Here is a 12,950-nt window from a genome sequence, read left to right on the forward strand (position 1 = left end):
GATTAAGCCAAGGGTCGGGCACGGCCAATATCAGTTTGAAATAGTTACCTTAGATTTCTGTCAATAGCGTCAGTCAGACGTAAACGCCCTGAAGGAAAGCGCTACTAAATAACATTTGTCGCACCTATATTTAATAAAGGACAACCGTGTAGCTGACAGGGTTCCGATATCAAAATGACTACCATGAATGGGAAAGCATACCACGCGATCTGTGGTTACTGGTCTTTCTAAATGAGCTTGATAAATATAATACTTAAAAGCATGTTTGAGACAATTCAATAAAACCTATCACACCAAGTAGAGTTATTGATTGGTTCAGGACAGATCCATTATTGAAATAACTGATGTCTAGTATGTAAATCAAAACAGACTGCTGATCTCGAAAACTCTAGCTACCTTCCCACCCCACGGATCATAAAGCTTCTGCGGTGTACGGAGACTGTTGTTAAGCACCCATCACTGAGTGTCTTGCCAATGACAATCAGAGTGAAGTTTTGTGATGTTGAAGCAATTGCTTTGAAGAAGTAAATCGTCCTTTCAAATATGGATTGAAAGGATGTGGGGAATGGCTTTTAGGTTTTTGATCCCTGAATGTGACCATTTCCACAGAAGGCTCGCTATGAAAATTAATGAACCAACTCGGCCTTACAGGAAATGCCGTTTAGAAGGACAAGAATTACAGTCGGAGAGCAGAATGCCCCTCCCCGCAATCCAAGCGAAGTCCTGTAACGGACATGTCATAGCTTAGGGGTTACCAATGGCCTTTAAGGTGGCCTTAAACAAAACTATCATTTGAACATCACGAGAAAACGCCATCAAGGAAAATTATCATGTATTTTAAAGCCAAATAATTAGACAGATACAAAAATGTATGAGTTATTACACAGTAAGAGAGAATGGAAAGGGGTGGAGAAACGGCCGGTCCACATGAACCACAGTGCAGTCCCCGGGCCAGCATGGCACCAGACAGATCACCTTGCTTGGGGAAGGGAAGTTAATCGAGATAGTCCTGCATTAAAAACCCAAGCCAAGCTGCCATTTTGGGCAACAGCAGGGTAAATTTAAAGATGGACTATATGTTGGTCCGCACTGTTACATTTCTCAGCTGTTACATCACAGGCGTGAGATAGCTGTTTCACAAGTTGTGTTCCCCAGGGAGGTGTGTCAGCCTTGTGTTCAAACACATCAGCAAAGAAACGACACCAAGAAACACTGCGGGCCTGTCCAATCTAGGCACTGGCCTCAAAGCGGATGGCTGTGTTTCTTCTGGTTCTTCTGCACATTTGACTCACTTTCGGAACTGAGAAAACAGATTAAGCAATGCCATAACCATTATGTTTTAGGGAGTGACAATATGCCTGAGACAGTGTGGCAGATCTGAATACCTAGATCCATAATGCTTACTGTGAGTGGAAAGTTGTAAGGTGCACCGGAGGGCTCAGCAGAGGGGAGGGAAGGGCTCAGCAGAGGGAGGGGAGGGGCTCAGTAGAGGAAGGGGAGGGGCTTAGCAGGAGGAGGAGGAGGGCTTAGCAGGAGGAGGAGGAGGGCTTAGCAGAGGGCGGGGAAGGGCTCAGTAGAGGGAGGAAAGTCCTTAGCACAGGGAGAGGGAGGGCTCAACAGAGAGAGGGAAGGGCTTAGCACAGGAGAGGGAGGACTCAGCAGAGGGGGCGGGGGAAGGAGGGCTGCAAAGGAGAAGGCCTCCTGAGAACCAAGTCCCAGTGTGAATATACTGAAGTGGTCGATGTCTACTATTTCAATCGCAGCAAAGACTGCCGATCTCAAAGTCTCAACCTTCTTTCCTACCCTAACGCTTTCGCTAATAAAGCACATTCGAGTACGCAGAGGTCAAATGTCATGGGTGTTTCCTCCAGCTCTAAGGCCAAACCTCCACAATTTCCCTGCGAACACCCAATGGTGTGCCGGGCAAAAGCATGGGCTCTACCAAGGGAGAAGATTCCCGGCACTCCACGAACTCACTGACCTGAGGGTCATCAGGGTCATCAGCCACCTGGGCCATCTGACCTGGGAAGAGGTTGTCAGCTCTGTCAGGATGCGAACACTGCTGCCACTCCTCTGGAATGGCATCTTTACCCTCAGAGAGGAAGTGCAGACGTATTAACTGAGTTTCACCTCAAAGCCCTCCTGAATTCAGATGAGAAAGACTGGGCAGGTTCAGACCACCTGTGGCTTCAGTTTAGACCCTTCCACCCTGAGGTGCTTCACACTTTGAAATCCCATTCGGGATGGGTATGGAGAGTGCAAAAGTTTAGCTCTGTCTTCCAAACCAATAGAGCAGCATATCTATCAAGAAATAAAATTAATCACATATATAAAAAAACCCTCAGCTCAATGACTTTATTTTTTCCTATCTTCTCGGAAAAGGGTGAGTCACCTTACGTTCCTGACTAGTTTGACAAGTTTGACCCAACAGTAATGTCTACTTCATTGCTTGTCAAACAGAAATAATACACCTGGACAGGGGACGCCAGCCCTGCCATCGAGCTGAGGTGAGGTGAGCTGACCAGTGTGATACCTTTTCTAGAATAAAGGAAGGGAGATTAAGAATGTCATTTGTGGGGCTGGGAGGATGGTTGAACATCAGGAGAATGCTTAGCATACAGTCACCAGGACAAGATCCCAGCCGCATTCCATAGCTGTGTGTCCTGTAAATGCCTGCAATCCAGCCCCAAGGGATCCTGGGATACCTTCCAGCCACCACATTTGCTAGAACACACTGTGTCAGCAATGTGCTTCCATGTTTCTGGGGCGTACACATGAACAAACATGGGTGCACATACTCATGTATGTGTGTGTGCACACTGATGTGTGTTGGGTACACACACACACACACACACACACACATACACTCACACACACTAAAATTTAAAACCTACCATTTGTTTAGGCTATATTTTATCTTAGTTTACGCCTCCACATTTTATGATACAAAATGAAAGGGAATTTTGGGCAGGTTTCCAGTTTTACCACCCAGCATTGAATACAAACCGCCCTGGCACGTCAAAATATCCATCCGGTCTCCAGTCAAAGAGATACATAATCTGAATGTGACGAACACAAGGGTCACCTACACTTCCTCCCAAGACATGACCTGAACTTAAAACACATGTCAGTGTCACCAATGGAAAAGAAAGGCAGGCATGAGGAGGGAGAAGGCTGTGGGTGCCTAGGGGTCTTGGAGCAAAGAATCAATCAATGAGAGTTAGCCGTGGTAGGGACACTGGGGAAATCCCTCTCCGTGTAGTAATACTGAGTCAGCCACAGACTTCCTACAGGTGGTAAAGTTACCGTTACACACAAACTATCCCTGCTTTGTGCTGCTTGCAACTGATTTTCCAATGACCCAGCGAACAGGACAATAACTAAGAGAGAGAAAATAACAACAGCAGAAGGCCGGAAGGGCAGACTCCGGTAAGTCCTGTCTGCTCAAGGGCATAGGTGGCTGGCTTTCTGTATCAACCTTTTTGTACGTTTGACTTTTTCAAAGTAGTAAGAGACTAAAGAGATCACCACCTGAACAAAACCAAATACAAAGTGGGCCAATGAGGAACTATATGCATTTTTCATTAATAAAATTACATATTCCATAAACCAATTTTTATAAACCAATATAAATTCATTATATTTTAATACGGAGGTATTATTTATTTATGTTTTTAAAGAATAACTCTGAACTTTACTTTTTTAATTAAAACTTTATCATGAAGAACTTGCAAATAAAAACATTAAGTTAGGTAGACAAACTACAGGATTAAAAAGTCTTGCTACGGGGCTGGGGATTTAGCTCAGTGGTAGAGCGCTTACCTAGGAAGCGCAAGGCCCTGGGTTCGGTCCCCAGCTCCGAAAAAAAAAAAAAAAAAAAAAAAAAAAGTCTTGCTACAGAATTTCCTTTGGGTAAAACAAAAAATAGTTCTGAAAACAGAATAGTTAAAAATATTGCTGGAAAAGGCGACAGAATTAGCTTCAAGTCCACACAGATCAGAGAAAACATGGTTCCCATGTTTTCAGGAACACGACTGTTACGCTAAATACCACGTGACTTTACATCACTCCAGAGAAGAAGAGTGGATAGCACACAGCTAGAGGATGCGACGGTTCCCATCCAATCACACAGTCCAGCTAAATCTCTCCACATGGGAAACAGCTAAAAACAATTAGGATTTGACACCAGAAACATTGTTGAAAGTATTCTAGGGAAGGGTTCTGGCAGTGGAGGGAGGGGGGATACAATATGCAAGAAAAGCGAAATCTAAACTGTCGCGAAACTGTCGTGAAAGAAACTCGGTCCGTCCTATGCTGACCCACTTCCTGACAGAATTTTACATGAAAAGCTTGTAACTAGACGGCGATGCTGCTTTCTTGTGTCAAACTCGGATAAAGAGCCTCGGTGGACTCTCCGTGGGACGGTCTTAGTACAGCGAGTGTCCTCACATGTTCTAAGTGCAGTACCAGGCTTTCCTGTGCCGGCATAGGTTTGGACAGCTGCCTGTTCATCCCGCGAGAAACCGGAAGGTGTTTCTAATGAACTTTGAATATTAACAAGAAAGAACATTGACATAGCCTGGGGCTGCTGATGTATGTTTATACATCCCTTAAACTCATGAAAAGATACACGTAGCTTTTTAAAAAGACTTTACAGTTTTTCTTTTATGCACGTGCCTCTGTGTGTCTGTTATGTGTATGCACGCACCCTCAGAGGACAGAAGCGGGTATCGGATCCCCCTGGAGTTGGAGTTAAAGTCCTTTAGTGGCATGATGTGGGTGCTGGGAACTGAACTCCGGTTCTCTGCAAGGGCAGGAGACCATCTTAACCAATGAGCCACGTCTCCAGCTCCCATAAATATCTCCTCAAGGTGGGGGTCATACTCTGGGCTTTAAGACCTGTCTGTTAGCATACTTCCATTGTTACGTGTTTTTAGGGACTAGGTGGTGACTTGTCCCATCAATAGCCTCTCGGTACAAAGGAGGAGAACATTCAGTTAATAACCCGTCTCCATGGCCCTTGACTCCTTCAAGAACATACATGAACATAAACTTCATGATTCACGATGCCCTTGTTAATACAGCATCTCAAAGGTCTGGGGCTACGGCTGGGTGGCTCACCCTGGGACAGCATGCGGCTCACCTTGTCAACAGGAATCACCAGAGTCGGTTCCACTTTGGCTTCAATTTCTTCTGGACCATAAAAACAGCGGAGTTTACCCCCTCTCAGAGCACAGTACAACCTTCTCCAGCCAACCAAACCTTTTCCTGTTTGCTGGAAGAAAAAAGAAAAAAAAAAAATCAATCTAAATCACTACCACCTTAAGTCTCAATCTAAATCACTACCACCTTAAGTCTCAATCTAAATCTCTACCACCTTAAGTCTCAATCTAAATCACTACCACCTTAAGTCTCAATCTAAATCACTACCACCTTAAGTCTCAACCCAGCTTTTAGAACTCTAAAACTATGACAGAATTAGCTATGCATCAGCAGTACAGGTACGTCGGCACACCCCCAGTCCAAGAGCAGAGAAGACACCCTGGAATTCTCAGAAGCATTAAGCAAAATGAAGGTAATTATTACCATACAATTTTACACACAGAAAATCATAAATCAACACAGATTTGGGAAAGCTAGTCTATTAGAATCGAGTGCTTAGAATTCCACAGCAATTCATCAAAGGACTCAGGGAAATTATAAAAATAACTCTCTCCACACTGAAAATAATTTCCCTTTACTTTTTTTTCCCCTTCTCCGTCGGAACATTAGAAGATGTTGACTACCTGGTAAGAATGCAGATTTTCTTTCCTTCTAATGGAATCTTTTAGAAAAAAGGATATTGATTCATTGAAGCCCACAATTAATTATTTACTGAATATAAATAACTATGGCTATGAATAAATCAGGAGTAGGTGGCACAGAGGCAGCTTTAGAAGCCCAGAGGTTCAAACTGTGCCAAACACTGTCTGCCAGAAGAGACTTTATGTGAAAAGTACTGGGTAGCCGGGATCCGTTTCCATAAGAGAACCTCTGCCACAATTCCCTGCCTGTGCTTGTGGGATAGGGAACCAGAGAGAACTGGAGAGGCCCTCCCACCCCCTCCAAGCCACCCTTCACGACTCACATCCGGCAATATTTTTAAAAAGCTAACACTTCCAGAAAGGCCCCTTGAGCAAATGCCTGCACAGTGAGAGTCCGATCAGCACTCTCCAGCCGAGGGACATGCAACATGCTCTACCTGCTCATTAAGGAATCCTGCAAATGCGTCTTCAGCCATGCAGGCTGGCTGGGCCACTAGCCGACAGCATAGGTTGCCATACAAGGGAAGCCAAAAGGAACACTCCTCTGTTTAAAGAAGAAAGGGAGGAAAAGGAAGTTATAAAGAAACGCTTAAGGTTGCTACATGATCCAGAATTTTTGTTTTTATGTTTTGTTTTGTTCGTTTGTTTCTTTTCTTTTCTTTTTTCTTTCTTTTTTTTTTTTTTTGCTTTATCGTAAACTTATTTTAACATGAATCTTACATACAGGTTCATGTACCTGAATGCTAATGGCTTACACAAGCATATGAGAGAGATCAGGGCAGGCCCAGACCAACACTGTGGTCAACTGGAAGAACGGCAGCCTTTAGTCTCTTGACTCCAGAAGTAATTATTCAAGGGGACTGTTCAGAGTTTCATACAAAGTGGTCTACTAAAGTGATTTGTGGTCACCAGATCTCCCTCCCTTCTTGCTCTGATTTTCATTAGAATAATTAGTAAGGCAAACCTCTAAGCGGAACATTGTTTTACCCATTATTTTACACTTAAACACTTTTGCCCAACTCCTCCCCCTTCTCCTATTGAACAGGTACTCATGAGCCATGAGGGGCAGCATTGAGGGTGAGCCCGTGAGAGGGTGGGGAAGAAACTATGAGGTCTGTGCTGGTGATGATATCAAGCAAGGGACAGGAGGAGGGGAGGGAGAAAGGGCAGTGGGGAGAGGAGAGGAGGAGAAGAGGGAGAGTGGGGAGAGGAGGAAGGAGAGTAGGGAGAGGAAGAGGGAGAGGGAAAGAGGAGGAGGGAGAATGGGGAGTAAAGGAAGGAGAAGAGGAGGAAGGAAGAGGGAGAGTGGGGAGAAGAGGAGGGAGAGGAGTGGGGAGAGGAGGAGGGAGAGTGGGAGGAGGAAGAGGGAGAGGGGAAGAGAAGGAGGGAGAGTTGGGAGAAAAGGAAAGAGAGGAGGAAGGAAGACGGAGAGTAAGAGGGAGAGTGGGGAGAGGAGGAAGGGGAGGAGGGAGAGTGGGGAGAGGAGGAGAGAGTGGGGAGAGGAGGAAGGGGAGGAGGGAGAGTGGGGAGAGGAGGAGGGAGAGGAGGAGGGAGAGTGGGGAGAGGAAGAGGGAGAGTGGGGAGAGGAGGAAGGGGAGGAGGGAGAATGAGGAGAGGAGGAAGAGGCAGGAGAAGAGGAGGGAGAGGACTACCGGTGTAAGGTGTCAGAGCTTCAGTGAGCCAGCCAAGGGGTGTGTGTTCACACCAAGGCTGAGCTTACACAGCTGTATAGCCTAGAAGGATTAGAATGAGAAGGGTGTGCAGGCCTGGAGTGAAGATGGGAAGGTCAGCCTAGTGCGAGGAATCATAACCAAGCAGAGTTTAAAAAAAAAAAAAAACCCAGAGTGACCATGTTGGTCGGGCGGCCCCAAAAGTAATGAGAAGACACCATGACGTGGGATTTACCAGTGTGACACAGTACTAAACAAAAGGAGCAGAAACCAGGGTTCCCCCACATCAGGGATGGAACACAGTGGGCTGGAATATCTTGGTATTCCGGGGCGGGGGGGAGTGCCCCAAAAGGGGCCTTGGAAGGACTCAAGCCTCTTGAATGGCTCCTGATGCCACATCTACAACATATGCCATATGCACCTTCAGAGTGAACAAGGACATTGCCACATTGTGATGCTCCTCTGACCAACAGGAAAGGCACAGGCCTCCTAGGCGAGGCCAATAGGGAATGTCCACTTACGCCCGCTCCAACCCAGAATGCATATGCATAAGGAGAGAATCAGAAGACGACCTCAACAGTCAGAAACTTGGCGGTGTCCACCTTAACCCCAACAGGCAGAGAGCATGGCCATGGAGATATATTCAAGTCACATAACGAGCTGACATCCCGTAAGCACAAAGGAGGGCCTCCTGGAAGGCCTCCTACCAAATAACCGGCAATTCTCTCTAAAGATGCCAAGTTTGTAAGAGTTAAGAGGGAGACTTAGGAATGGACTCGGGGTTCTGCGTCCTTTCAACAGAGCTGGAGAAGGGCAAGGGCGGGAAGCATGGGGCCTACATTAGATAGGGCCTTGCTTCCTGAAGCGGGTGGTGGTGGCCAACGGTACTTAATAGATGTTAAGATTCTTGGGGTTGGGTTGGGGATTTAGCTCAGTGGTAGAGCGCTTGCCTAGCAAGCGCAAGGCCCTGGGTTCGGTCCCCAGCTCCGAAAAAAAGAAAAAGAAAAAAAAAGATTCTTGGGGTTTGTGAAACACGCTGTAAGCAACTTGGTATCCTGTGTGTATGTGTGTGTGTGTGTGTGTGTGTGTGTGTGTGTGTGTGCATGTGTGTGTGTGTGTGTGCATGTGTGTGTGTGTGTGTGTGTGTGTGTGTGTGTGTGTGTGTGTGTGTGTGTAGGAGGGAAGACCTTGGCAATAAACTTGCAATTCTTCTGTAAGTTGGAGATTATCTTGAAAAGTTCTCTCTAAAAAAACAAAACAAGACACAAACAAACAAACAAAAAACCCAACCAACCAAAACCCATAGATCCCTCCTAGCCATATAGAAGGAAAGCACTGGAAAATGTAATCTGTGCATAGGGTGTCCACAAATATCCAATTCATGCCCTCACCTCAGGCTGTTCCACAAAGAAAAGATTTTTGGAACGTTTGGTGCATCCTGAAAGCTAGCCATTGGCTGCAATTATTATTTACTCAAAGACTTAGGGACACTGAAAAAAAATACTGCTTTTTGGTTAGAAAAATACAGTTCCTTTGCTATCTAGTTTGCTTTCTGTTGCTGTGATGAACACGGTGACCAAAAGCAATTCAGGGAGAGGAGGTTCCATTCAGCTTACACTTCCAGATGACAGTCCATCCCTGAGGGAAGTGGAGGGAGGGAACTCAAGGCAGGAGCCTGGAGGAAGGCTAATCATCAGCTTGCTGTCTGGCTTCTGCTCAGCTAGGCTCCTTATACAGCCCAGACCCACCTGCCTAGGGATGGTGCCACCCACAGTGGGCCAGGCCTTCCTCCATCAATTAGCAAGCAAGAAAATGCTCCACAGACACACCCACAGGCCAATGGATGGAGGAAATTCTTCGAAGGGGTTCTTCCTAGGCCTGTCAGGAACTAACAGAAACTAACCAGGATACTGAGCAGACATTAAGATATACAGTAATATATAAATAAGCAAAGCTTAGTTATCAGTCAAGGAGGGAACGGGCCTAAATAGAGACAAGCTAAAACTATAGAGCTTTAGCCATGCATCAGCCCACTGTGGACTACCACAGCATCATACCTTCTGGGACTAATGGAATGTGTTGTGTATTCAGGCCTTAGTAAAGCTGACCTGGTGGGACCCACGCAGCTACACAAAACACACGCTGATTCCAAAGCACAGACGCAAAGCCGTAAGTGGGAGTCGCCTTTTCTACAACAAGCATTAAACAAAGATTCTCTCCAGCCTAGCGTCTGAGTGACACATAAATTTCTTTCACATAGGAATCTCAAATTTATGAATGGCCTATGCTGTAAATATCTGTAAGTTGCTTATTTTTTAAGTTAGAATGTAATTCCCCAAGACGCAGAATCATAAATGATTAGCTATGCAGGCAAGTCCATAAAGCCTGTGCAATCAATAATGTATTTGAACCCAACACACCACAGCTAATAATGTGCGTCTCATAAAATGAGCTCAGATTTCATGTAAGGAAGGGGAAAATCTTCCTTCCTGCAGCATCCTCCAGTGGAGATGGTGGGTAGAGACTCTTCTCTTGCAGCATCTTTTCGAGGGGATGCAGATGTAGAATCCCTTCTTGTCATGTCCTCGAGGGCAGATGCAGATGTAGTAGCATCCCGTCCTACAGCATCCTTGAGGCATGCTGGTCCCCACCTCCACAGAGCAGCTGTTATATACTCTGCCTCCACCTGCAACCTCTCACTTGGGCTTTCTTACAGCCTCAGACTACTCAGGAATAAAGAGGGCCTCTAGGACACTCACTTAACCTGAGTATCAATCTCTATACAAAGCACCATCTGTCTTAGGCAGGGTCTCTATGTACGCAGTCCGTGTATGGCATCGTCCATACACCTGGCACCTGATAGGTCCCTCTCTGGTGACATCCCCAGAGCAGCCTCACTGTCCCAGTCACTCTGTGTCTCACGGCCATTCTCAACCCCTGTACCCAATACATCTCAAAATACTTAATCATTCTTTTCGAACCAAGGGATGTACAGGGACAGGATGGACAGGAAATGGAAGAACCAATTACATCCCAGAAAAATGCCTATCAAAAGTGAAATCAAAAGTACCAGCACCCCACCCCCCAGATAAACTTTCCAAAAGAAACTCTAAGGATTGTTTTAAGAAAAAAAAAATGGAACCCCAAGTTCAAGATATAGAAATCAAGTCATCCCTTACAAGCACTTAGAACATGAGGTAAGGCTAGGTGAAATCTTAAACAATTACATTCTATAGCAAGAATACACAGATTAGGGAAACACAGCCTAACTGTTCTAAAGTTTTCATGCTGTTTCAGAAAAAGTGAGAACAATCTCTGTTTATTTTGATGATTATAATTTTAGAGTAATTTCTAAGGTATTACAACACAATGCACAATTTTACCCACAGAGGGAAATTCAAATGACCAAAGTAATTACCCCTCGTTGGAAGAGACAGGCCTATGATGTAAATATGAATATGTGTGTGTATGTGGAAAATATAAGTAAATATAACATATAATATATAATATCTAAATGTAAATACATGTTAAACTAACAATAAAAAACTATTTAAAAATTATGTACACTAAATAACAGAGGCTGAAATTATACAAAGCAAAATGGAACAACCATGAAACAAGAACACAAAACTAGACTTGTTCAGACTTCCTGCCACAGAGACTGTGAAATCCACCATTATTTCTAACAAAGAGTTAACATGCTAGTGGGTAAGGCTGCTGGGCCTGTTTCAAGGATGAGCATTAAAAGCAAGAGGAAGAGAAGTCTGCAGGAGAAACAGACTGGGTGCAGACAATACCTCAGGGGCCATATGGTATAAGGCAGTGAGGGGGATTCGCATTTATAAAGCTCACATTTGGACCGAGTCTACGGAGACCTACGAAGATATTCGTGGACCTGACTCAAGACACAGGAAAGCAGAGAGCCCGCGGGTACTTGAAAACGCAGTGTAGTAATACAGAACGAAGAGCAAATGCTTGCCACTCAAGGTGGTTTAACATCTCCATCCCTACACAGCTCAAAACATGGCATCTGGGGAAGACATGGGCCATGAGAGACCAACAGGGAAGCAAATGTCACGGAAGCTGGGCCATCTACACCCAGAGTCCCGAGGGGGCCTGGTATTGGTGAGTCGTAGTTAGAGATGCTCCTTAAATGGTCACATGTTTTACAGCCCACCCCCTTCCCTCTACTCATAGTGAACTATCTTACATGAAGTGGAAACTTAAGGATTCTTTGGAGAGTCAGTTATGTGATGGCGTCTTGCTGGGACAAAAATGTGAAGGAGTGTTTTCCTGAAGCGGACACAGGTGGAAGGATGTCCTGCTAAAATGAGCACGTGAAAGGACAGGGGATGAAGGATTCTTCACTGACGCTGTGCATGTATTGGGCTATTTCACACTGCATTGCTGAGCTCTATTTGTGGGGATTCCACAGAGAGAAACCACACCAAAATGCTTCTGGTGGTGTGCTGCGGCTTCCTGTCGCTTCCTCGGACTTGGGCTGATGGGCGGAGTGACGTTAGCTAAGATGGGCTCACGTAGAGTTCTGCTAAGGCAGACTTATGAACTGAGGCAGGAACAGTGGAGGACACGTGATGTTTGGAGGGAGAATAACAGGACTCAACGGACTGTGAGAGGGGCTTGCTTCTAGAGCTAGCTTTATGATTCTTCTCCATCTGATGCCTTGTTGACCTTTGCTTCACTGAGAGAAGCACAGCAAAACATCCCCTGGCTTCCCTGTCGGTCCCTCCTGCTGACTCACGCTGAGTGGGCAGAGGCTTGACTGTTTGTGCTACGTCATGCTACCACTGCTGCTATCCCAACATTACTGAACTGCACTGCTGGTGTAAAATGTTTGCAAGTGGATCGAGCTACCAAGGCTGATTTCCTGACAACACAGATGGGGTTTGCTCCAAGGAACCATTTCTAAACAGGTCCACTTTCCACCCATACCCTAATAACCCTTCTTTTCCACGACCTCTGGTGGGTGGTGGGCTAGAAGCGGGGTTAAAACATTTACAAACCATCATTAAAAATAGGGTTTGAGAAATTAAAGGCCACGCTTGTAACAGAAAAGTCAGCATAAAATCATCCACCCCATTAGCCATGGGGCCTCCAAGCTTTACAGCGGTAAGCCCGAAGCAGTGGCCAGCCATCAGTCCGTTCCATACACATTCCCCTGGAAAACCAGTGTGCGTGTAACTCAGTTCCTACAGCTGAGCCCCTTGCCCAACACTGCTCTGTATTTCCCATCCCAGGCACGGCTGGCAAAATGCTCACAAACCTTCCTTGGTACCTAAGCTTCTTAGACACATTCCCATAGATTCCTTTCAGGGGGAAATGAAAAGAAAAGACAAGAGAAAAGAAACTCCCATTATTATTCAGAAGGAGAGGGATTATAATGAATGTAACCCTACTTCCTTCACACCCTCTGCTTTCTACCAACAGAAGGGGTAGATCAAGGGCCTTGATGGTT

The 12,950-nt window shown here is 45.5% G+C and overlaps 1 protein-coding gene across 5 annotated transcripts in view; it reads right to left on the bottom strand.

The window, feature by feature from the left end:
- Rtkn2 (rhotekin 2) overlaps positions 1-12,950 on the bottom strand; it is a 73,311-nt gene that overhangs the window by 15,632 nt on the left and 44,729 nt on the right. For all 5 annotated transcript variants that reach the window (XM_006256367.5, NM_001107625.2, XM_039098751.2 and 2 more), the window contains 2 exon segments: positions 6,242-6,348; positions 5,144-5,275 (listed from right to left, as the gene is read on the bottom strand). In XM_006256367.5, coding sequence (XP_006256429.1) covers positions 5,144-5,275; positions 6,242-6,348 — 239 coding nt within the window.

This window comes from Rattus norvegicus, chromosome 20 (genome assembly GCF_036323735.1).
Source record: "Rattus norvegicus strain BN/NHsdMcwi chromosome 20, GRCr8, whole genome shotgun sequence".
NCBI classification, from domain to species: Eukaryota; Metazoa; Chordata; class Mammalia; order Rodentia; family Muridae; genus Rattus; species Rattus norvegicus.